This window comes from Camelus dromedarius, chromosome 2 (assembly GCF_036321535.1).
Source record: "Camelus dromedarius isolate mCamDro1 chromosome 2, mCamDro1.pat, whole genome shotgun sequence".
Taxonomy (NCBI): Eukaryota; Metazoa; Chordata; class Mammalia; order Artiodactyla; family Camelidae; genus Camelus; species Camelus dromedarius.
The window spans coordinates 63073547-63098598 of NC_087437.1; the positions used below are offsets into that span (position 1 = coordinate 63073547).

Below are 25052 nucleotides of genomic sequence, written 5' to 3' on the forward strand. Positions count from 1 at the left end.
AAGGGTATGGAATCCAGAACCAGCATTCCTTGGTCTGAATCCTGGCTCCATCATCTACCTATTGAGGAACCGTAGGCAAGTTACTTTTCACCTCTACGCCTCAATTTTTTCACTATGTGAATAATAGTAACTACATTCCAGGGTTATTTTAAAGGTTCAGTTTGTTAATACACATAAAGCACTTGTAACGGTGCCAGATGCGTAATCTGTACTATGTGAGTCTTAGCCACTGTAGGGGGCGCTGCTGGTGTCCCTTGCAGGGCCCCTGTATTGACCACTGGGCCCAGTCCCCAGTTCCATAAGTGCTGCAGCAATCAGCTTATGCCTGAGATCGTCTCTGGAGACTAGCCCGTGGCAGATGGGTGCACTTCTCCAGAAGACGCTTGGGCAGCTATATCCCTACCCAGGGGTGCCAAAGCTCAGACACTCTACCTCAAGGTGGATTAACTCTGAAGTGTGACTTGTGCTCCAGATCTTTCTCATTCCCCGAGTCAGCCTCCAGCAAGACTTTATCTGAGACCACATCCTTGCTCGGTTCTACCCCATCCTACTCAGCTTCTCTAACTCCCTTCTAAGTTTTCCATACAGAAAATGCCCTTCATGAATCATGTGTACCTGAATCCCTGTCTCAAGACACACAGCCACAGTCATACATACATAAATTTCACATATATATGAAATTCTGAAGGCAATTTGAAATACAGCTTGGAGATTAAAAGAGAAATTTGGGCTGCAAATTCTGACTTGGGAATCATCATGCTTGGCACATAGTAGGTGTGTTCAATAACATTTTCTGAATGAATAAATGTATGAATGGTGGCAGCAGATATGCACAGAAGTGGATGAGATCGCCCAATGAGAACAAGTACGATGAAAAGAACAGTCTTCTCAGTCCGGGATAGAACTGATGGGAATATCAATTTTAAGAGATGGGAGAAGAAAGTAAATGAGCCTGAGGAACAAACGCAGAGACGTTAGATAGAACCAGGAGAGGAGTGAAGTCAAAGAAATCAGGGAGGAGAGAATTTCAAGGAGGAACTACAGTGTCAAATGCTGCAGAGAGGTCATTAACTTAGGTCAGAACAATTGCATTTAGCAGCTAAGAGGCCTTGGACCCACTGGTCAGGGCAGTGTCAGTGGGGACTGGGGTAGGAATTGGGTGGAGCAGGGAAAGAGTCTTCCTAGTTGGTCTCTGAGACGACTGGAGGATGTGTCAAAATCATCACAGGTGGCATTTGGTGCACCCCCTCCCCTGGCCCTGTCTCCCAAACAAGAAGGGTCTGTACACTGCTCTTCGGCTACCCGGAGCTTCACAGAGGCTCCCCAGCCCACCTCTTCCCCAAGCCTCCAGACCCCCAGACCTCTCTCCCTCTCACTCCATGTGATCAGATGGGGAGCAGCCACAGCAAACCAACTTACACCAGACTATAACAGGCAGCTGTCCTTTTCCCTTTAGGTTATTTATCTTTGAAAGGTATTTCTTAACCCAAATTCAATTTTCAGGGGCAGAATTTGCATGGTGTATGGTGAGGATGGGAACACAGAAAAGTGAAATTTGAAGCAGCAGGCCTTCAAATCCACTAAAGAAGGGAGAGGAGAGTGAGCAACCCTTGCCCTCCCCCAAGCTCCCTGCTTTAGAGGGAGAACGCAGCCACTGCCCCACCCGTTTCCAGACAGGGGCTGGAGACCTGGATCCATTTAGCCAGCTTCTCACCCTTTGTGATAAATTAGAGTCCCTTCCAACTGAGCTGTGAACTGATTCACAGACGCTCAGGAGCTCTCGGGCCCAGGACATAAGTGTATAGTGAGCGGCCAGATGACTGATCAGACAGTTCTACAGCATTTACTCTTTTGTGCATTACATGTCTTTGGTGGGGGGGGGGGGGGAGGTTCACTCAGCGAGCCCATGCTGCCTCAAAACAGCATTTGCACCTCTTTATGATGATGCTTCTCAGACTTCACTGACTTTCATTATCACCTAGGACACTTGTTTTAGAGTCATGATTTAGGGGGCAGCTTTTAGATATTCTGATAAAAATCAGTCCGGGATGAGGCCCAGGAGTCTCCCCAGGTGATCTACGAATAACACGTTGACTCTCTTAGGTATGGTTTGTGAGAGTTCAGTGAAACGCACTTTGTCTAAATCAGATGAGGACAGGCATTAATAAACAGTAGGTAACACACAACTATACAGTCAGAACAACGTTTGCAAGGTGAACCAACAGCTATGCTATACAAAAGTCGGTCAAAAATGTTAGCAGGTTTCTCTCTCCATAGCCTCATGCTCCCTCGAGTGGCGTCATTTATTGTAAGCCCTGGCTTGGGAGGAGTTCTGTCCTTGCAGTGCATTTCTCTGGTTCTTTTTGCAAAGACCAAGCTCCTCCTCTGCTGGCCTAGGGAGACTCTCCCTTAAGGGCCTGGCCGCTGCCCTCCCCATTGTAGCTGTCTGTGCTTAACCAGATGCCCACTGGAGAGCTGTCTTCCCCGGCCTCCCTCCGTACTTCTAAATTGCCATGAAATCACTAATGGAGTTCCTGCTTCTTATCATACACCTGACCTGGTAGCCTTATTTAAACTTCTGGGCAAGTTCTGGGTGTCTCTCTGGGTCCTGGTGGGTCCTGCTCACATCTGATGCCCCAGAGTCATCCTCTGACCCACGGAGCTGTGAACTCTATAACGATGGTCCTGGGTCTGATTGGTCAGGTGCAGAAGGCCTCTATGGTGGGCGGTGAGGAACCAATGAATCAGCATGTCACTCCTGGCCCTCTGCTGTCCTGGTGGTACCCCATGCTAACAGAGATTACAGTTTAGCAGCCCACCATTGAACCCAGGCCCCCAAAGTGTTTTATTAGGCACAGTTGTTACTATTGTTTATAATGCTTTCAAGTGCCTTCAGGGGAAGCTTAAACTCTTCATTCTTTAAACCACTCCCAGTTCATTCCCACACTCACGTGACCTGTCTGCTCACTGGCCTGTGGATCTGCCTCTTCTGTCACATGAGAAGACTCAAAGACCTTAGCTTGGGGAGCAGGGGGTAAGGTACCAGTGTCTCAAGCCAAGGCTTGCTCTGGGATCTGGGCAGCAGGGCAGCGTGCCTACAGATGACAACCTCAGGCCAGGGTGTGGCTTCAGGGAGCCAAGTGTCACTTCCTCCCAATCCCTGCTCCCTCAGCTCCTCCCCAGGTCCCTGGCTCACTGAAGCCCAGACCACCCTTCTGGATTCCATCCTGGCCACATCAGTGAACCACTCCCATTACCATCTGGCTAAGGGGTCAGATTCAAATGCCACCTTCTCCCTGGGGTCTTCCCTGATCTTCCCTACTCACTCAAACAACATTTTATACACATCTCTATTAACTTCTTTACTAGTTTCAGTTTTGTGTTAGACTTTAGCCTCTCATCCCCCTATGCCATTGTGCTTGCCCACCCCAACTCCATCTTTGCCTAGAAAACGTCTACTCATATTTCAATGCTCAACTCACATGCCTCTTCCTCCAGGAAGTCCTCTCTTACTGTTAGACCCCTCCCCATCCCACTCCATCCCCTCTGGGATAAGCGCTCTTCCCATGCATTGCCATAACTGTGTGCTTACTCTACGTGACAGAGGTCATATGTGGGGTAACTACAGCCAGGCTCTGTCTGATCAACTTCTGTATCCCTTACAGAGATTTATATGGCTTCAAAATGGGAACCTAGTTATGAAGGGGCTTCATAAATAATATGGTATCATATAAATATACCATATTACCTATTAATTCATTAATTTATTGAACTAGCAAATATTTATTGAGCACTTACTTTGTGGCTGGCCTGATGCTAGGCACTAGGGATACAGATGTGGATAAGACAGAAACATGGTTACATTCTAGGGGGAGAGATGGACACAAGATATTAGCTAGATAAATAGTATAAATGCAAACCACGCTAAGTCTTAACAACTTATCAGGTGGTCAGAATAGGCCACTGTGAGTAGCTGACATTTAAGCAGAGACCAAAACTATGAGAAGGAGCTAGTTAAGGGAACACTGTAGAAAGAATAATGCAGGCAGAGGGAACAGTCTGTGCAAAGGCCCTGAGGTGGAGAAGAAGCTGTGTGGGGGCTGACAGGAAGGAAGCAGAAGACCAGCAGTCAGATCTGGGCTCTAAATCTGGAGGAGCTCAAAACCTTAAGCTGAAGACAAATAGAAAATGAGAGCCAAACTCCTGAAACTTGGAGCAGCTGTTTTTGATAAAAATAGGACATACACACATATTAATGACAAAAGCTAATTTTATTGAGCACATGAGAATCTATGTCTGCTAAGGGTTTTATAAGCATTTTATTTATTCCTCACATGAAACTCACAAGCAGCTGCTATTTTTACCCTGCCCTACAGTTAAGGAAACTGAAGCCCAGGGAGGTTAAGTAACTTGCTCAAGTCACCAGAAAGAGGTAAAATCATATTTGAATCCGGTCTGTTTGATTCCTGGATCTGTTGTCCTACTTTGCCTCAGAGAGACACTTGAACCTGAAGGAACTTAAATGCTTACTCATGCTAATCCTTCATTTCAGAGCCAAGGGCAACAAGTTCCAGAGCAGGGAAGTGACCTCCCTCACAGTTGGGTAGGTGTTTTGGCCATTTGGGCCAGACATCCAGGTGTCAATCTCCCTGCTTCAGGTCTTCTATTAAGCCATGCAAACTCTGAAACTGGGAGGAAGAAAAGTCCTTCCAGATGTTAAGTAATCTGGTTTGAAGGCCCAGGGTATCCTGTGTCGAGGACCAAAGCCCCTTCCCAATGAGTGAGGACCATCTCACTCATGGTTGCACTGTGCTCTGGCAGCAGAGAGACAGCCTGACTCCATTGCCCCAGCTCCTGTGATCCCCCCTGAGGTTCACCCCATATCTCTGAACATCTGGCAGATTCTCACTCAAAACACCTGTCAGAATAAATGTAACATTGATTCTTCCTGGTGGCAGGTGGGGGAGCAGAGACTGGCAATGAGCACCATGCCAGCAGATCAGGCGAGGGGGCAGCAAAGGATCCTGCTTAGTGGGTGCTGCTGGGGGCTGTTTCGTTGGTGCTAGTTGCAGGGAACAGGGTGTCAGCAGTGTGGGGTGTCAGAATCCTAGTGTGGGAGCCCAAGAAGGCCCAGCACTTGGACTGTGATGGAGCAGAAGTAGCTTTCAAAGCAGACTGAGTCACTAAGTAGTCCAGGGAAAGAGACAAATTAAATACTGGGGTAGAGGGCTGGACTGGCCACTGAGGAGTAGGCAGGGGACGGGAAGGCTAAGACAGGACTTCCCTGCCACACACAGCTCTGGCCCCACAGGAGCAAGTGGGACCCGCAATGCAGGATGACCTGGATGGTCAGTCCTACCACGGTGCACAGACAGCTCACCACGAGTAGACAGAAACCAGCAAACGGCAGAAGGAAGAGTAGCCCCAAGATGTCACCTAATTCACACTCTCCCCAGGACTGTGCTGTACCCATGCCTCCCTGAAATCACTTTATGAGCTGAATTCTCCACTCAGAATTTGAGGAACAAGAAAGGCCCTTGGAGTTCCGATGAAAGAACGGTTCCCCTGGCCCGTTTGTGCCCGAGTTCTCCTGCCATTCTCAGGCTGCAGAGTCCCAGATTTTGTTTCAGTCCCGCACACCTATGTGGCTTAACCTGCTTTCTGCTCCTTAGTGCTGCTGTCATAGCGGCTCTATGCTGACTGCCCCAAACCACACTACACCCACTTTCTTCAACAACCAGAAATCAGCAGGTGTAAAGAAAAGTGTTAAAGACACATTAGCACCTGCTTTAAGCTTTCTCATTGGTATAATCAGAAGCAGTAAAAACACTGGAGGAGGCTGTGCCTCCTCGAGAAATGAGCCACTCTCAAGGAATGTTGTGTCTGAGTGTTCTGTCACCCAGACAGTCCTCAAGCTCTTCCTGCACAATGTGGCAGGCTCCTGAATGGCCAAATGTCTGAAGGAGGAGAGGGGAGCCCCCCCTGCCTCCCATGTACCTCTCTTGGCAGGCTCACAGGTAGCTGTCCACCATCAGCAGGTTTCCTGTCATGATGTGATTCAGCTGCCATGAAGGCCACTTCAGGATCTATGTTAATCCATCCAGAGGTTCTGTTTCTTGTTTTTTTGTTTTGTTTTGTTTTGCTTTGCTCTGTCCATTTTTCCAGGTCATGATTATTCCAAAGAATTTGTGTCTTTTCTACCCATTTAACAACTCATCTTTTGCCTCTGCACCTCTGATCTGTGATGCCAGGACTTGGGGGGACAAAGGCCAAAGGTGATCATTTATCCTAAATTGAAGCCTCAATCCCCTCTCTGTAAAGTGAGGAGACTCTGACTAATGGGTCTGGGGTTTGGGCTCAGTAGTATTCAGAAGTTCCCCGTGATTTGGCTGCACAGCCGTGGTGAGGTACTACCAGTGCTACTAGGTACCAGGTCTAGGAACTCCCCGTTGCTCATGCCCCACCCTCAACTTTACCAGAAGCAAAACCAACTCCTGCCCAGACAGAGTCCCAGGGAGACCTTGCAATGGAGTTCAAATGAAAAAGGTTTATGTTTTCCACCTCTTTGAAATCAGCTAACTAATTCCACCCAAATGAAGCTATTTGAAAAAACAAACAAACAAAAGACTCTGATTGCAACTGTGCTGGGGGCAGGGATGTGGCTGACTCTCTTTTTCATCCCTGGATAGGGTGAGGTGAAGACTCAGACCCCAAGATTACTCCCTGTATCCCGAAGTGTGGCCGCAAAGTGACAGGTCCAGTGGCCTAAAAAACACAGGAGGACCTCTGCATCCACATACTGACGTGTCCTCAATGCCATCTTTTAACAAAACACTTTCTAAAAACCAAGAACCAAAAAAGCTGAGAAGCACAAACATCTGCCATCCTGCAGAGAGTCAAAGGAGCATGCCACAGGTTGGAGGGAGCTCCCAAAGAGAGTTCCAGAAATGGGCCGGGTGACAGCAGGACCAAGGCAAAAGGATGCATCCTTCCAAAGGAATTTTCCCACTGAGGCCAGCTTGGGCAGCTGCATATAAACCCTGGTGTGTGTTAATCCACCAGGTCATTACCTTACAGTCTCGTGGCCTCTGAAACACAACGTCCATTCACCAAAAGAGGTGACCACTTTCTAGGCCAGACTGGTCTGGGCCAGAGTGCTTGGAAGGAGCTACTCTCAGGAGAAAAAGAGCTTGGAAACTCAGGAGGAGGACAGAACCACTGCTTCTGGAAATCTGGGGCTGGCTGCCGGAGGGCAGGTGGCAGAGGGGTGTGTTCAGAGGCATGGGATGGAAACTGACACATCCATTTCCCAACAGCAACCTCCTGTCTTATTTCGCAGCCTCCTTTCCTATTTCCCACCCTCCTTCACAGAGCTGTAGGTTCCTTCCTTCTAGCGTATTCAGAACATGAAGCAGAAATGAAATGGAAACCAAAGCAGCGAGGGAAAGAAAGAACGAACGGAAACCAAAAACCACAACCTCTCCACACAGCCCTTCCCCAGGCTGAGTGAAAAACTAAGTCATCTTTTTTAACTTAAAAATATGTCATTATAATCACTGCTCATACATGTGTGAGTAGCGGACCAAAAATTGAATCCACATTCCAAAGACTATAACCTGTCTAACCACAGTGTCTCAGTCACCCCAACTGTAAGCCACAGGAACATTTAAGCCACTTTTCCAAAATGGGGAGGCAGAGAAGAGGGAAGGCAGCTGACCCAAGAGAGGCTGCAATGGTGTGGCGTGTGCTGGCTCCGCCCTCAGAGCAGTGCCTCCTCTTTGTTGGCTGCATCCCTGTTGTCCTCACCACCTTTCTCTTTCTCTCACCACACCCTCACCTCTCCTTGCTCTCTCCCGGGGATGCCCCCACTCTCCAGCTGGGCTCCGGTTTCCTGGCTGGGCAGGTGGAATCCTCATTAATAAACCACACATTTCCTCTAGGAAACAATCTTTGGTCCAAACTGCCACACACACCTCCACTCCTCCCCTCCTCCTCCTCCTCCTTAAGTAACAATCACTTACGTGAAAGCCTGAGGCCATGTGCCTGTGCGCACAAACGCGCGCGCACACACACACACACACACACACACACACAGGTGCCCAAATAAACCCATCCACAGACGTCCTCAGCTACCCTCAGGGCCGAGCCTGCTGGGCTCTGCCAGCACAGGGGCTCCGCCTCCCTTAGAGCAGGTGGCCCTCACTCAGAAGCCAGCCTTCCTTCCTTCTGCCACCAGCCTGGGTCCCAGTGATTTCCATGGAGGAAAACCCTCTGAGGGCTCAGTCACAGGTATAAACCTGAATGCGCCAAGGGAGGTCATAGAAAGCCAGCAGAGAAACCTAAGGAAGGGGGACAGGTTTGAAACTTCAAACTAAACAGGAAGGGCTCAAAAAGGTCCTCGCCCTCACCCACAGCCAGCTCAGAGGCTCTGAAAGCTGTGTGTCAGTGGGATAATTACCTGCGGGAGACCCCAGGGAGGCCCCGCCCCCAATGTGTGCTACTCTGGGAGCCACCTGCTGGCCCACAGGTCCTGTCCTTGTCTGGTTGCAGTGACTGGCCCCAGCAACACTACTGGCCAGCTGGATGGCCCTGGGCAGCTCACTACACTCCCTGGACAGAATTCCACCCTTTTAAAGGGAAGGGGTTGGCCTGGCTGACTTCTATAAACCCTTCCTGCCTCAAGCTCTCAGATGCTAATCCAGCTAGTTCTTTTAAAATCCACTTCAGGTTATACATTCAATTAACTGTCTCTGATGACATCCATTGAATTGGTTTACTTATTTAACAACTGCTTGGAAAACATTTAGTTTGTCTTCTCTAGTGGGTCCTGGAATTTCTACTGGATTGAAGCTTTCCCGAGGGCAAGAACTGCCCTCAATAGTCTTCAAGTGTAGCCTGAAAAAAACCAGAGGATTATTTGACCTCTCTCTAAGTTGGTGGGTATGTAAGAACTAAACAACTGTCCCATCTATGCACAGAATTCAATCTGGACCAATTTGCAGGTGTCCTAATGGAGGATTCCATCCCAGTCGGGGCTGCGGTCGGGGGAATGGTTCTTGTCTTCCTCCAGGTCCAAAACAGGGAATTTATCTTCAGCAAATAAGTTCTGAAGCCTGAGTATCCTGCAAAGGAAAACAGCCTCCAGTCTAGGGATAAGAGGACGTTCTCTTTCAGGACAGAGAATCAGGGTGGAGCATGACCTGGCACTAGGGTCAGACCTTGCCTTGAGCACCAGGCCAAAAAGAGTTTCTGTGCAAGACCTGGCACAAAAATTGCTATCAATGTAACAGATAAAATTCCAGCTCAGGACTGCACAAAATAGTTTGAGACAAAAGGGGGAAAATTGACTGGTTTTAAGGTTTTTGAGTAGCTCTCAAAACCAAGGCTGGTCCTTGCTTGATCCAGAATGAGGTAAGGGGGAGGGGGAGGAGGGAGGCTCTGACAGAAAGGGGAAGAAGGAGGACAATCAGGATGCACACTTGGATGATGTCAGTAAATGATTCGGAAGAACATCTGCCCTAGCTGAGTCATGGTGGCTCTCACAAAGTGCTTCTGTCTAGGTTCCAGGAGAAACGGGCTGGCTGTCATACTTGCTCAATTTAGAAACAGGAACACTTCTCCTTGGTGAGACAGCATCCACTCCCAGCTCCCGCACAATGCTCCTCCATGCTCCATCCTCTGTCATAGAGCCAGTCCACCCATCCAGCCTGGGCATTCCCTATGGGTACAGCCCCTCACAAAGGAAAGTGAACATCCCAAGGAGACCTAGGTCTGGCTTCAGTGACTTCGTGTCTTGAAGAGAGAGCCTGGCGTTGGCTCCGAGGACCCTGGAGGTGAGACACTGCCCTTTCCCTTCAGGGAGATCCCAGTCTAAGGGGATTCAGACAACTTGCAGGTGCTGCTCTGCAAACTTCCTGCCAAACCAGACTCCTTGTCCTTGCCTTCAGGGGATTTGTCACCTCTCAGGGAGAAAACCTTGTGAACAACTGGAATTCGTGGAAGAGATGGGACCCATCACCACTACATGATGAGTTTTCTGGATTCAAAGTCTTTTTCAAATTTTTTTCAAGTTATTTTGTTCTGCACAGGTGATGCTGTTCTTTTCATAAAGAAATTCTTTATAAGTCTTTTTATCTAAAGCAATCCAAGAAGAGATGAGATGGAGAGAAACAGGTGAGAGGAAAGCCTTCTTCTTTTAGTAAAAGCTACAGTGGCAAACTGGTACAGAAATTTTCGGCAACAAGTAAGTGTATTCACCAGGGTTATACTCTCAGCCCCCAGAAGCCCTAGGTAGTAATGTTTCTCTTGTTCTCATTTTCCACGTTCAGAGAAAGAAAACAGAATCTGAAAGGGAAGGTTTGAAAAGACAAATGAAGACTTTTATCTTCAATGTGTGTGACTGATGCAAACAGTGAGGAAGACAGTAGAAATTCCAAGAGATAAGTATGTTTGGGGTGCTGTGACTTCAGATCTACCTAACACTAAAGACAAACCAATAGGAAAGAATTTTTTAAAGGATTTTATCTTACAAAAGGAAGTTAAGAACTGGTATAGAGATTCTGCATTATTTAAGCATTTTCCCCCAAAATAGCATCATTATAAAATTCCACTGGCAATAAAATTTCAACTGGCAATTACTACATACTCCAGCTAAATATTTTCACAAACATTATTTAATATTTACTAAAATTGTCTTAAGAAAGATAATATTAAACTCATTTTGTGGTTGAGGAAAAATAATTGTTGTTTAGTGGTTACATAAGTTTCAATACAAAATTAAAAAGTAAAGCCTGGAAAAATCTAAGGTCTAATGAGGAGAGAGTAGACTATTACCATTTGGAGCCTCTGACCAAACCCATCTGTATCTTCCAGGCCGCTGAGCTGAGGTACTCCGCCACTTGGTGGCAGCATACATAATCTGCCAGAAGTACACGTATGTACTAAAAGCAGTCTCTCTACAAAACTGAAATATTGTAACATGAAGTGTAAGGATCCAATACATGCTCAAAAATACACCAAACACTAGTGAGGGGCACATGAAAGAACCTAACCAATGACAGGTGAAGAGAGAAATACAAAACATGCTGCAAACAATTATGTAACGGGGAAGAAAGAAACCACCCCAAATCTGGAAACTGCCGAGGAAAAAATAAATCCTTTCCCTCAACACCACACTGTCCCTCCAGCATCTATATTCAGGGAGTGCTCCCATTTCCAACATTCCAGCCAAATGAATCTGAACTAAATTTAAATCATCTTGATTTCCCAGCATGAATTCTTGAAATTCTGTATGCGCTGGGGCTTATTTCACCTGAAACGCTGAAGTTTACCTAATGTGAGAGGGACCAGAAACATCAGCTTCCTAATCAGCCTGCTGTTGGTAAGCCACAAACTTCAGAAGCCTAAAAAGAAAATAAATGACCCCACCTAAGCTTTAGAGGCCCATTCAGCATTGCTACCCAGAGACAAACTCCAGGAAGACCCAAGTTTCTCAGTGGAAGGCAGATAAGGATCTCAGTTCAGGTGAGCAGAGGTTAACAATCACTTTGGGCCAAGCCAGGAACTAACTGAGCAACTAGCCAAGCAGCTGAAATAGACCCAGAGGCAAAACTAAAGATTCACCAAGAGCAAAGAACAATTAAGTCTTTATAGACTTTTTATCAGATCCGAACTGTAATGAATGGTCCCCGTTAAGATGCCTATTAGCTTAGGAAAGTAAAAGGAATCCTAACCTGGGAGACCCCAAGGGGCAGTCCCTGTGGCCAATTCCTTTCCACTTTTCATATCCAGAATCAGGGTTAGTTAGGTGCATAATACATGACCCTAAATTAGGGTCCCTGATGATGGTGTTAAGACTGTTTGCACAGTGGGGTTTGGGCAATGATGAGAATATAAACATAAATTTGGAGAAATATAAAGGCTTGGAAGTTTATGGCAAGGCATATTGGAAGTACAAACTGGGAAATTTGGAAAGAAATGCAGCAATGTATATCACTAGCCTTAAAAAAAAATCCATGATTGCCCCAAATCTATCCCAAAGAAACCGTTAAAATGTAGACAAAAGTTTAGACACAAAGATGTTTACTGAGAGTTATTTACAGCAATGAAGTTTTGGAAATGACTCAGATGTCTAATTAAAGAGGTTGGTTGAAATATGGTGCATCCCAAGACACACTATTATGCAAAAAAAGTTTTTACCATTATGTAAATATTCTTAGGGTATAATGTTGAGTGGAATAAAACAGAAGCAAAATTAAATAAATAATATGATTCAACTATGTTTTAAAAAATCTCCAAAGAAAAAAGACAGGAAGGAAAAATGTCAATATATTAATTGTTTCTATTTCTAGTGGGTAGAGTTACAAGTGGCTTTTTTAAATTATTTCTATTTTTTAAAAAAATTATTTCTACTTTCTGCATTTATTTTCCATAATAAGGAAAGAGTTTTATAATTTGAAAAAGAGGCCAAGACTTTATCACACTACTAGGCATATATATTCATTCACTTAGTATTTAAAAAAAATTTTTTCAGTATTTACTATAAGCCTGTTAGGGGATACTGATCTTACTACTATCACTCCTATTCCTACTAGCTCTAATTCTAACCTTAACCAACACCCCAACCCCGCCTTTGACAAAGCTGTCCTAGAGACAATGGACAAGTGACAAAACAAGGTCCCCTCTTCTAAGCAAGGAAAGGGGAAGAAACTGCCACTTGCCGCCTGCCCCTGCTGTGTGCCAAGTTCTAGGCTAGGTACCTCGCACATGCTCTCAGGCAATCCTCACTACTGTTGTGTCTGGTCATGTCTCTATGCCTGTTCCACAGGCAAGGAAATTTGTCAGCTAGCACACACACTTCTCCTCCTAGAGGAGAGGGTTCAGACGTCCATTCTTCCTGGGTTGGAACCCCATGCATAATTTCTAGGGTCGGTATTCGTCATTGAGCCCACTCTTTCTCCTCTAGTAGTCCACAGTTCCACTCCCATCAAGTCAGGGGCGATGTGCAAACCTCCCTCTGAGGGTCATATTGAAGATCATGAAGAAAAAACAACACCCCCTTCTCCATCAGGAATCCTTCTGTCGGATGCTGGGTCCTTGATTTATCACCTAAGGGCATTTGCTGGAAGCATTCCTGGAATACTCAGGGCTGCTTCTCATAGTTACTTCATGAGCACATGGTTTCCACCTCTGATTGTTCAGGTTATTGTTCTCCAGGGAATCAAATACGCTTGTCTCTGCATTTGAAGCCTCACAGCTGGCTCTCACCCCTACACACACACACACACACACACACACACACACACACACACACACAGAGTTGCTTTTCACAGGGTTTCCACAAGCCCCTTTGGCTCCTCTGCCCCATTAAGGACTCTGCCAGCACATACACAGAAATGCCAAGTCCAGCAGTGGCATGGTCAGGGAAGTGAACAGCTTCAAAGTGTGTATCAGCTGACTGCTACCTACCACCAGAACCATGCTTCTGACACCACAGCAATGCAAGATTGAACCAGGTAGGTGACTAAGTGAAAGAAACATCTCAGCCCCAAGGAAATGGAACAGGATGACCTACTGTAGAATACAACGGAGCCCACCCCCAGCATTCTAGGCTTTATGTTCAGGGTTCCCACTACAGACAGTCTTTCACTCATCTCTTTGAATAGTTTCCATGGTTTTAAGTGCTTTTGTTTTTTCACTCCATCTTTTAGTGTAATTTAGTGACTGAAAAATAGTTGACAATAGTCCACAGATGAACATAAATGAGTGGCGTTTAAAACTGAACACAAAATCTAGGGGAGGAAGTCTGAGGTATCCCTTGCCCCCACCTTCACTACCCTGCCCATCCACAGACACCATCGGCCTTGGCCAGAGGAAACCTGAGTTTTAGTCATTTCCCACCTGCAACAATCTTCACATTTAGATTTTATGTTCCTTAGCAGCAGAGAAGACACTATTTGCTATTCAGAGCTTGTGCTGCATATACCTAACAATAAGTACAATTAACTGATATTGCTGAGAAATTTGTACAGAATGTGGGAACCATAACAGAAATTACAAGCCCTCTAAACATAAGCAACAACAACAACAAAACGGATCTGAAAAGCTATAAGCTTTAGGCAAATGTCATCATTGGCCCTGTCTTCCGGACCTTCCATCACTACTCCCCACATCTCCCTTTAATTGATGATCCTAGAGCAAAGGGCAAGATGCCAACAACACCTCTCAGCAGGTCCTTACAACAGACACATTCAGTGACGACAGTTTACATAGCTTGAGTTCTCTCATGCTGAATACAGTGGGAGGAAACCCTTGCAGTTTTGACCTCATCTTTTACTGTCTTTCTGGCTCTCTCTGATTCTATTTTCTGGTGATGCTGACATAGACAGTGCTGGCTATAAGCCCAATTTATCTCTTGCTGAAATCAGTAGAACACGGGCAAATGTTATTAAACAATAAGCTTTGAATATTGGCACCTTAGTTTGATCAGCATTACAGAATGTCCCATCTTAATTTCTTGTCATCTTCCCTCATCAGTATGACACCTGCTTTCTTTTCTGGCACACTCAGCACCTCAGTGGCACTGCTAAGAACAGAGTTAAGTGGCAGGCATATCAAAGGGTTAACAACTGGTGCCCTTAGGAGCAGTAGAAAGATGATCATGACAAAGCAGAAAACAATGATGAAGAAGAGGAAGAGTTCAATGCAATAAAAATAACGGGTTTCTTTACTAGATACTTAGAAATTCCTATTCCAAGCATATGGTCAACTTCCAATAATCACAGTCGGTAGATTATCCACACTGTGAGCCATGCCTGGGCAATTGTTTACTCTCAGGCTAGATTTTCGATGTGTGTCTCAATTTCTAGGGATATTCATCAACTGATTCTGAGTATTTCGTTTCCACTCCTTTCACGTACAAGTAATTGCAAGCACACAGCAGGGCAGGAGGCCAAAAATCTAGATAAGTGTAGGACTGATGACAGAAAAGATAATACAAGAATTCACCAAGATCCCTATTCATGTCCTGGCTCATAGTAGGCACTCAATAAATATTCATTGAATTGAATGAATGGAGTTGTTAGGAAGTTGAACTAGAAGACCGTTAAGGCAGATCTTCCTACCCTAGTATTCTATGATTCCTCAGAATAAGATAACAGAAACATTAGAGAAGTCCCAGGAGATAGATACTCAAACTCATCAGGAGCAAAAAAGGGAAACTGGAAAGGACTCATCTCAGGCTGAGATGGATCCCAAAAGAGTGACTAGTAGTGTTCCAAACTGTCACACCTCAGGATGACATTTGGCCCAGGTGATGCCTCAAAATTCCCACTCAGAGTCTAAAGGGACTGGGAAGCAGTTCTCTGAGGATTTTAAGATGTAGACAAGATCTGAATTGAAATTCTATACCTTAACTTATTTAGGGAACCTGAGGAGAGTGTATGTTGGTGCAGGTGGTAATACTGTTTTGAGGTCCTAGATTTTATGATGTATTTTCCCCCAATATCATAGAAACACAGAATTCAGGGCAGGGAAGCTTCTTAGAAATGATCTAATCCAGCCTCCAACCCACTGGAGGAATCCTTCCTACAGTCTTCAGCAACAGCTCACTTTCTCCAGAGGCAGCAGCATTACTGCTGGACAGCTCCCACCTGGGCAGATTCTTTCCCCACCTGAGTCCCTAACTTCTACCCATTGATGCAACAGAGGCCATGCTTGTCCCCTCCTCTTTGGGGCGGCTCTCCTGATACTTGAAGTCAGGAATCACTTTTCTTCCATTTTCACTCCTGCCAGAAAACACCCTTCAGTCCTTCAACTGCAGAGACAGTTTGTGGATCCCCCAATATGCTGTTCCCCCTACAATACTCTAACTGGTCCATGTAGCTCTTAAATGGGGTTGGCAGGGTTCAATGTTGCAGGGTTGAATGTAGTGGTCCAGATGTGGCCGGGCCTTCACACAGGACAGTGGGGCTATTTCCTCCCATTCATTTCACACAACCAGCCTTCCTCCCAGCCCCTCTTGGATTTTGTCCCCCTTCACCCAGCAGCACCCATCCTTCCTTTCAAATTGCTTCCCATCTGTTTTTTGTTCCATCTTCGCTTAATAAGTCAGAATTAAGAAAAGTGTTCTTCCAATCCCTTTATTCTAAAGGAAAGATGAGTGTGCTTTAGCTACAGGGAAGTGACAAACCTATCAGAAAAGAAAACGTTATCATTCATATTCATAAAGGGTACAGTATGGTAATTCATAAATTATCACAACTGTCTGTTTAATCACCTGTTCTAGAATAGTGCCCAAAATGGCATCAAACTGACTGGTTCTTTAGATTCTGGGATCTTCTTTCATCACTTACTGGTCTTATTTCCTTGTCTTCTGCTGGCTGGTTCATCCCCTGTGCTACCAGCACAGTCATATACTGTGCTGTTCTTTATAGTCACTGGTTTGGCACTGGGTAATACCCAGGTTTTCCTTAACTTTCTCAAAATGTCTATTCTTGCTTACCATGAATTCCAAATCTGCCTGCATATAGAGGCTTTAAATACATGTTAAATAAATAAATGATGAATAAATGCTTGAATAAATGAATGTCAAATGTCACCCACAAGTGATTACACCAGACTGGAGAGCCCACCTACGCCCACAGGCTCCTGTCTTTCCAGCCAACTTGACCATGACCCTGAATAGATAATTTCTTCTCATCAATATCACCTGCCTGGTCTAGCTATTCATTTGTAGTTTCCCTTCTTTCCCAAAGCCATGGCTAAGCAGAAGAGTGGTAAACACTGATGCACTGAGTCCTTCAGCTTCCTCCCCAGACTTCACTGTCTTTAGATAGTTCCGTTCCAGGTTTTGTTTTCAACAGTCATTATGTGTGATCCTGGGGCCAACAGAATTAGGAAGTGATGGGTAGGCATGACTAGTTGGTAAACTCCTCAGTCTGCCAGGTACACACAATCTTGGTGAACACAGGCCCCTTGGGAGGGAGGCAGTAGGCACACCAGGACACTAAAAGTTGCCTCCCACCTGCCAGAACCTGTGAAGAACGTTTTATGTTCTCAAGAGCCCAGGAAGCAATGCTTGTGACCACCCTCTGAGAAGCAGAGAGCCTGCATCTAGTACGCTCCTTCAATGATAACATATTGTTTCTCTTTTTTCATGACCTTCCTTTCAACCCCTCTTGAGTTTTGTTCCCCTTCACCCAGCAGAAACCTTTTCCTTTTTAATTGCTTCCAATCTGTTTTGTCCCATCTTTCCTTAACGAGTCAGAATTAAGAAAAGTGTTCTTCCAATTCTCTCACCTTCTTTTCTAAAGAAAAAAATCAGTGTGCATTAGCTGCAGGGATGTGATAAACCTACCAGAAAGAAAAACATACCCTTCATATCTCTCAGCATCTCAAATTTCTTCTGGCTCTAACTGAACTCAGAGTCTGTCATGGGTCCCCATGAAAACTTTTCCTGTAAATTTCTTAAGAAAATGTCTGGTTTTATGCCTGTTACTAGTATACTTAGGGAAGCTGCTTTTAAAACTGCTTAACCCCTAGATAACTAAATTGCTAAATTACTACATCAATCATGGGTTATTTAACCCATCTCCTTGCCTCCAAGACAGATGGGAATATTTCTTCTATATAAAGACCTCTAAGGGAAAAAAAAATCTTCTATTCTATTCTTCATCCATGTCTCATGCATTCAGTTTGGAAGTTCTTCTTTGGCTATAACCTAAATCACTTTCATTGAAGCTTAAGATCTTTTCTGGTTCCCTGTGGATACCATAAAGAAAAAAAAAAAAACCCTATTCGATGTCTATTTGTTCACAGCCTTCTGCTTGGAGCTCTTGAGGTCTCCCTGTTCTTTTCAACACCCTTCCAAGCATGTGACGACTGCTCTTAAATCCTCTTTGCCACCTGCCCATCACCACCCACCAACCCCTGAACAATCGTCTCCCCCCGAAGCTCTTCCAAATGCAGTGTTTGCCTCACTTGACACCTGCTCCAAGAACTTAATGGGCATGTTCAACAGTTATCCAAGGTCTCCCAGCAAAGGCAGAGCTCCTTTCTGCCATTTACTAATTCTCTTGTAAAGTGCACAGAGAATGATGAAGGTTCTGAAAGCCACTTCTCCTTTGCCACAACAAACACTTAACAGGCTCCAACCCCCCTAAGAGACAGAGAACAGAGATCTCACTGGTTGCCAGTGAGGATGGGGAGAGTGCTGGAGTCAGGAGGGTTGAGTTCTGCGCCAGGCTCTGCCACTGACCACCACTACCCCCATAAGCAACTCTAACTCCCACAGACCCTGTTGCCTAAGCAGAACATGACGTGTATTTGTCTATATGACTTCTTAGGGATCTTCTGGCTCTCACGTTCTATGATTCCCCTACTAGGCAAAGGCCTCTCCTCCTTGTCCTCCTTAAAAGATACAGACCATGTCCTTGGCATGTCTCCCTCATTACCCTCTGAGGCCAGCACCACCTGGAAACACTTAGAAACCAGTGTTTCTCAAAATTTGTTTAGTCATCACCTCTCACCCCAAAAAGGACTTTTTGTACTTTTTTCCTTATTCACCCACCCAATGAAATTTTAATACCATGAATATACTGTATATCTGTTTATGTATTATGTATATAGCTGTGCTTAATACATAGAAGAGTAAGGTTTTTTTGCTATCCCCAAGAATCAAATTTCATCTCCCTTGGAGGCAATATTACCCCTGTTGAAAATGCATGACCTGGATTAAGCTGAAGGCTGCCTCTTGCATGATATAAGTGGAGTTATTTGCCCTAAACTCCAAAAGCCACAAACATATTCACAGGCCAGAGGTTTTAGAAAAAATCCATTACACAAGCCAGAGTGGAATCAGCCAGAATTTCCATTTCCCCGAGGTAAAGAGCAGCTTCCCATCCCTCCTCCCCAGGCCACACTGTCTCCTCTTCCAGGGCCTGCCTGGGTCCTCTTAGCCTGGGACCTTCACCTCTGCCTATGGTTCTCACATTCAGCTCCCACTCCACTCCTATGATCCCAGCAGAAACAATGGGAATGGTGGGAATGAGGTGAACAATGGGTGATGACGTTCCAGGAATAATCAGAATCAAGTCCAAGGGCAGAAACAGCAGGGCCCCTGGCAGGGATGCAGGCTCATTCCAACTCACTTGCATCAGTCCAGCTTCCCCCTCCCTCCCTGAAGGACGTCCCCTTCGCCTTACCTTGGCACGCTGGCCAGATAGGTTACAAGTTTCCGCAGGTCTTCCTGTCTTATTCTGTCATGATTGCTGCGAGCAGGGAAGGTTAGGATGGGCCCACCTCGTTTATCACGGCCCCCTACAGGGAGGAAGAGAAGGGAGTTTAAGAAAACCAGCCAGAAAGTGTGCCACCGAGGAAAAAGAATTCACCTGATTGCTGGATGAAACAGGCAGAAATCAGGTACCTAGAGAAATTCTGGTAACCACTTAAGGCCAGGGTATGGGGTTTGGATGTGGGGAACATGAGTGACCTTGAGCAAGTCGTTTGACTTCTCTGATGCCTCATCTGCAAAGTGTAGATGAACATAATGATGACTACATGACAGGGTTGCTGCAAGACCTAAGATGGCACATGAGGAAGCACTTTGAAAAGTACTATCTACAAATGTGAGATGATAACTGCTCTTACTGAGAAAACAAGCCATTGAAAGTGCTGTGGTCTTTGGAAATTCAATCTCCAGCTCACTTCTCTTGGCAGACCTCTGTGAGGGGGAGTGCTCAGGATTAACTGACTACCATGGTGAGAAGCCCTGCGAGCAACCACCCGGGACGTCACTGCTCGGAGGTTTTTATTTATTTATTTATTTAAACATTTTTTATTGATTTATAATCAGTTTACAATGCTGTGTCAAATTCCAGTGTAGAGCACAATTTTTCAGTTATCCATGAACATATATATATTCATTGTCACATTTTTTTCTCTGTGAGCTACCATAAGATCTTGTATATATTTCCCTGTGCTATACGGTATAATCTTGTTTATCTATTTTACAGTTTTGAAATCCCAATCTATCTCTTCCCATCCCCCGCCCCCTTGGCAACCACAAGTTTGTATTCTATGTCTGTGAGTCTATTTCTGTTTTGTATTTATGCTTTGTTTGTTTTGTTTTGCTTTTTAGATTCCACATATGAGCGATCTCATATGGTATTTTTCTTTCTCTTTCTGGCTTACTTTACTTAGAATGACATTCTCCAGGAGCATCCATGTTGCTGCAAATGGCATTATGTTGTCAGTTTTTATGGCTGAGTAGTATTCCATTGTATAAATATACCACTTCTTCTTTATCCAGTCATCTGTCGATGGACATTTAGGCTGTTTCCATGTCTTGGCTATTGTAAATAATGCTGCTATGAACATTGGGGTGCAGGTGTCATCCTGAAGTAGGGTTCCTTCTGGATATATGCCCAGGAGCAGGATTCCTGGGTCATATGGTAAGTCTGTTCCTAGTCTTTTGAGGAATCTCCATACTGTTTTCCACAGTGGCTGCACCAAACTGCATTCCCACCAGCAGTGAAGGAGGGTTCCGTTTTCTCCACAGCCTCACTCGGAGGTTTTTAGATTCACAGAAAAGACACTAAGTGTTTTCTACACAGCCAAGGATCCACCCTGCCTGCCTGCTTGAGGTGCCACCTGTCACTCCTGCTGAAGGAACAAATGAATCTTTATTGGAAATAAGGATGCTCAAGGTCTTAATCGCTGCAAATGCATGTGTACACACTATAATTATAAATGTTTTCTAAATATCACGTTAAAAAACAAGCCAGAAGGAGTATATTGAGATGACGATCATTGTTTGCTATCAGAAGGCTGAAATTTTACGTGGTTGCTTTTTCTTTCCTCTATTTTTCAAATTTTCTATTCACTATTTATTCTAAGATTTTAAAAATTACTCACTAATGGGTGCTGTGATTAGAAAGCAGGATCAAGTTTCTCAGGAGGGTTAGACCAGGACGAAGCTAAGGTTAGTAAACGTCTCCTTATGGGCACTGGCTATAACACAAAGAAAACCTCTATGTCAAGATCAGAGATGCCCCATCCTGCATGCACCTCAGGCTGCAGCCCAATATCCCCCAGAGCAGGGACCACAAGGGGATCTAATGCAAGAGGGAGGAGGGGTTGGCATGGCCACCACCAATACTGGAAAAGAAACTTAAAGCTTGGCCCTCTGAAGAAGGACGTTTCCCAAGGAAAAGCAGTGCCTCCCAGGGCCCCCACCCAAGTATAAGTTCACAAATAATGTTTCCTTCTAATTGTGGGGTCCAGAAACCACAAGACAGAACAGAGGCCTAACAAACAAAATCCAATCCATTCCAGGGATTCCTACTCCTGAGGAAGAAAGAAGGAGACTGCAAGGAGAAAAGGATCAAAAAAGATCAGGGCCACTGAGAGACTTGGCCCTGAAAAAGAAGCACCACTGTCCCCTCCCTACAGCCCCCAACCAGGGCAGATTTGTGTAAATATACCACAGAGTTGGGCCCCGGCCCCCAACTCCAAACCTTCCATAGCACAAGCCCTGGTTATATGTACAGATAACCAGCCCCATCTCATCTATCTTGGAAGTGGTTCCTGTCTCCCAGATGACTTCCACACGAGGAAAGGGAAGTGAAGGGATCAAGTGGAGAGTTTCTCCAAAGCTGGGAGTTTCTCCCACACTCTCAAACTTCCCCTCCAGCCTTGACCTCACCGGAAGGATTGTCACTCTTGGGTATTTTACCTGCAGCTGTCGCCTTTCTCCTGACCTTCTGTGGACAGTTTAAGAGTAGAACTATGGAAACATGGGGAGCCAAGGCTGGTCTGATGGTAAAGGCCAACTAAGAGGTTGAAAGGGCTGTTGGCACTGTCCCTCCTTCTCAGCAGCCAGTTCTGCCCTGGGAGACAGGAGTTTCATAAGTTTTGGCTGTGGAAGATCCCAGAGTGCAGGGGAGAGGAGGTAAGGGGACAAGGCCTGGGGAAGTGTAATCCCTTCCCTCCAGGAAGTATGGATAAGGAGTCCAGAGGCGCAGCAGGATCAAGCCAGGTATTTTGCAGAAAGGAGGTGACCTTGCAAGTTGTAGGAAGAAGAGGAGGAACGAGCATGGAAGAAGAGAATCATTAGGCTGGAAAGAGTGGGGACAATGGGCAGATCAAGGCTTCAGAGAAGGTACAAGGGGAGGGTCCTGCCCCTTTCTCTGCAGCAGACTGATAGACCTCACAGAGCGAGGAGGAAACAAAGATAAATTATGGAAAGAGAAGAGTTCAGCCTGCCTGCAGGACATTATTTCTTTAGGTGAAATAGTGTTGTGGATCAGGGTGAGCTTGAGGTCCTGGGAGAAAGGAGGAGTGGACCAATGTTGCAGAGCATCCCTCAAGAATGGACAGCAGGACTATGTATGATGTGGGTTTAAGGGTACGGGGCAGGAATTGGGGCAGAGTGAGAGCTCTATTGAAAGGTCTGGCCATGGTGTCCATGCTAGGCTCTACCTTGAGCAAAGGCAGAATAAAGCTGATACACAGCTGGGGAGGACCCAGGGAGGGTGGGACATGGCCTGCTGGATTATGAGTTTCCAGAGAAGAGGGAACAGCATTTGTTTGGTTCATCTCATATCTATCCTCTCCCAACTGGTAGGGAAACATGAGAAATGGTCAAAGGTAAGAGGCTGAGGCCACAGACAGACATACTAGGGGTCAAGTTCATAGATGTGCATGACCATAGTTGGGAGATGGAAGACTTTGGTGCCAAAGAGGCTGAGGAGCAATGAAACTGTAGGATTTAACTGATAATTGACATGAGTGCTGACGTTCCAGAGGGTGATAAGCAGAAGTGAAGAATGAGAGCCCTCAGTTATAGAAGTGGACCCAGATGCAGGGAGACAAAAGGAGCCAAGTTTTTAAAAGGCAATAGAGATGGTGGTAGGATCTTCAAAAGCGCTGTCTCCTTGCTCATCTAGCACCTGCAGTTTGCCTACTCAGTCAAAGCTTGGTGCTGGGAGCTACAGGATAGGACGGGGCTGGGGAGGAGGCAACCCGAAAGCAGGAGAAGTTAAGGCTTCCCTGATGGAGGTGGAGGGGGACAGTGCTTCATTTTTCAGGGGGAGTCAGGCTCCAGTTAGGGCAAGCAGATTGGGGTAGTCTGGGAGGACAAGAAAACACATCTAGAGAATCACACCCACAATTTGGCCCAAGTAACTATAGCTCTGCAAGTTGTTAATGGATACACATATTTTTAAGGAAATGAGTTGTTCTGTTATTTGGGAAATGCTTTCATGTGCTTGACGGGCATGCGCTTTAATAAACATGGCAAATCTCCAAGAAGGGGCTATAATAGGCAGCACTTTCCAAACTTATTTGAGAGTAGAACCTCTTTTTCTTTTTGTTTTCTTGATGGAAGTACTGGGGTTTAAAGCCAGGACCTCATGCATGCTAAGCATGCGCTCTGCTACTGAGCTATACATGCCCCCTCAACCCCTTTTTATTTTTTGAAAATCATTTCATGCCACTGTTGTTCTATGGAACACTCTCTGAGACTCGGGTCCAGAGTATAAAAGATTGTGCCACAGCCGCCTGGAGTTTCCCTGGGAACAAAGGGCATGCTGTTGATAGGAGATAAGGTGGCAGAGGGGACGGCAGGGGGTGGCCACAAGGAGGGTGTGAGCGCACACAGAGACAACAGGGGTGAAAAGGGGCAATGGGTGCTGTAACTGGGAGGCACAGCACATGAAGGAAGCTGGGGAGAGGGCAAAGAAAGGGAGAGCAGGATGGGGCAGGGCGGGAATGATGGAGGCTCCCCCTCCCCAGCACAGCCACAGATCCTGTCCTGCATACGTGCACACGCCTACACGCAGAGGCTGCTGGGCTGGGCTGGGCTGGATTATTCCAAATGTCTATTCCCACTACCCTGGCCACGCTGGGGCACCAGCAAGGGAGGGGGCTCAGCCAGCACTGTGTTTCTCTGCCCACCACTTCCCACAGTGCCTCCTCCCAGAAAGAAGTGTTAACTGCAAGACTGAATTACTTAATTCTGGGTTTCTTTATTTTGTTTTATTTTTGTGTTCTGTCTTCTAAAAGCTTAGGACACAAGAGCCTTTTATGGTTTGTTTTTTGCTTTTGTTTTTGTTTTTTTAGACATAGCTAGTCATCTCCCTGGCGCCCTCAGGGTCCTTCCCAGGCACAGAAGGACAATGTTCCCTAAGCCCCAAAGCTCCCAGCATCATGTGCAGATGAATAAGACCTACCCCAAGCCACTCGGCCCCCATCGGCACACGGGTGTAGCTGCTACCCCCAATCTCCTTACTTCTATTCTGGGAAGCGTCTACCTGCCTCATGCCTGACTGCCTTCCTGGCACAACGCTGCTCTGTGCTCCATTAGGACAGCTCCCTCCACTTGAGAAGCCCTTTTCTAGGGCTGGCTGGGCCCTGCCCCAGGGCTCTGAGGGCATTCACGTGAGAGAAAATAAACCATGAATAATCAAGCAAGGGTCCTCATGTCAGAGTATACTGTGTCTGCACTCATATGCCCTGAACTGATGTGGAACAGGATGGTGCTCAGAAGGTCTGCATTAAAGCCAGGAAGGCCTCCTGGAGGAGGCAATGTAGGAACTGATGTGGGAAGGAAAGGAAAGGCTCAAACTGGCAGAAGGTGTGGGGAAGGCACTATAGATAGAAGAAGCAACAGACATAAGAGAAATGGAAGAATTAGCAGGACACCCAGAGAAGAGGGAGGTCACCAGGTTAAGAAGGCTTAAGGCATTAAAGAAGGAGAGGAAAAGATCTGATTGGGCTCCTGGAGACCTGTGGGCCATGTCCTGGGAGCCCAGATCATGGGTAGCAGCAGAAGTCAGAGGTCTGGTGCTGCTCAGCAGCCCCAGGACTTCTACAAAGGGTCTTCCCACACACTCAGCAAGCACTCAGATCTATGTTTACAAAGGCTTTGGAGGCTGCCTTACACCTCTGCCCATAATGAGATTGCTGCCAAGGGAGCAGCCTGTGCTTCTTCATATTCAGTGACAGGGGCTCAGTACCTCATAAGATACACAAGCACGTAACACTAACGGAGA

At 45.9% G+C, this 25052-nt stretch overlaps 1 protein-coding gene across 18 annotated transcripts in view; it reads right to left on the reverse strand.

The window, feature by feature from the left end:
* The window catches only part of KALRN (kalirin RhoGEF kinase), a 608090-nt gene that overhangs the window by 406734 nt on the left and 176304 nt on the right, over window positions 1-25052 (reverse strand). For all 18 annotated transcript variants that reach the window (XM_064494426.1, XM_064494420.1, XM_064494419.1 and 15 more), the window contains exon 3: window positions 19203-19317. In XM_064494426.1, coding sequence (XP_064350496.1) covers window positions 19203-19317 — 115 coding nt within the window. The remainder of the gene's footprint in view (window positions 1-19202; window positions 19318-25052) is intronic.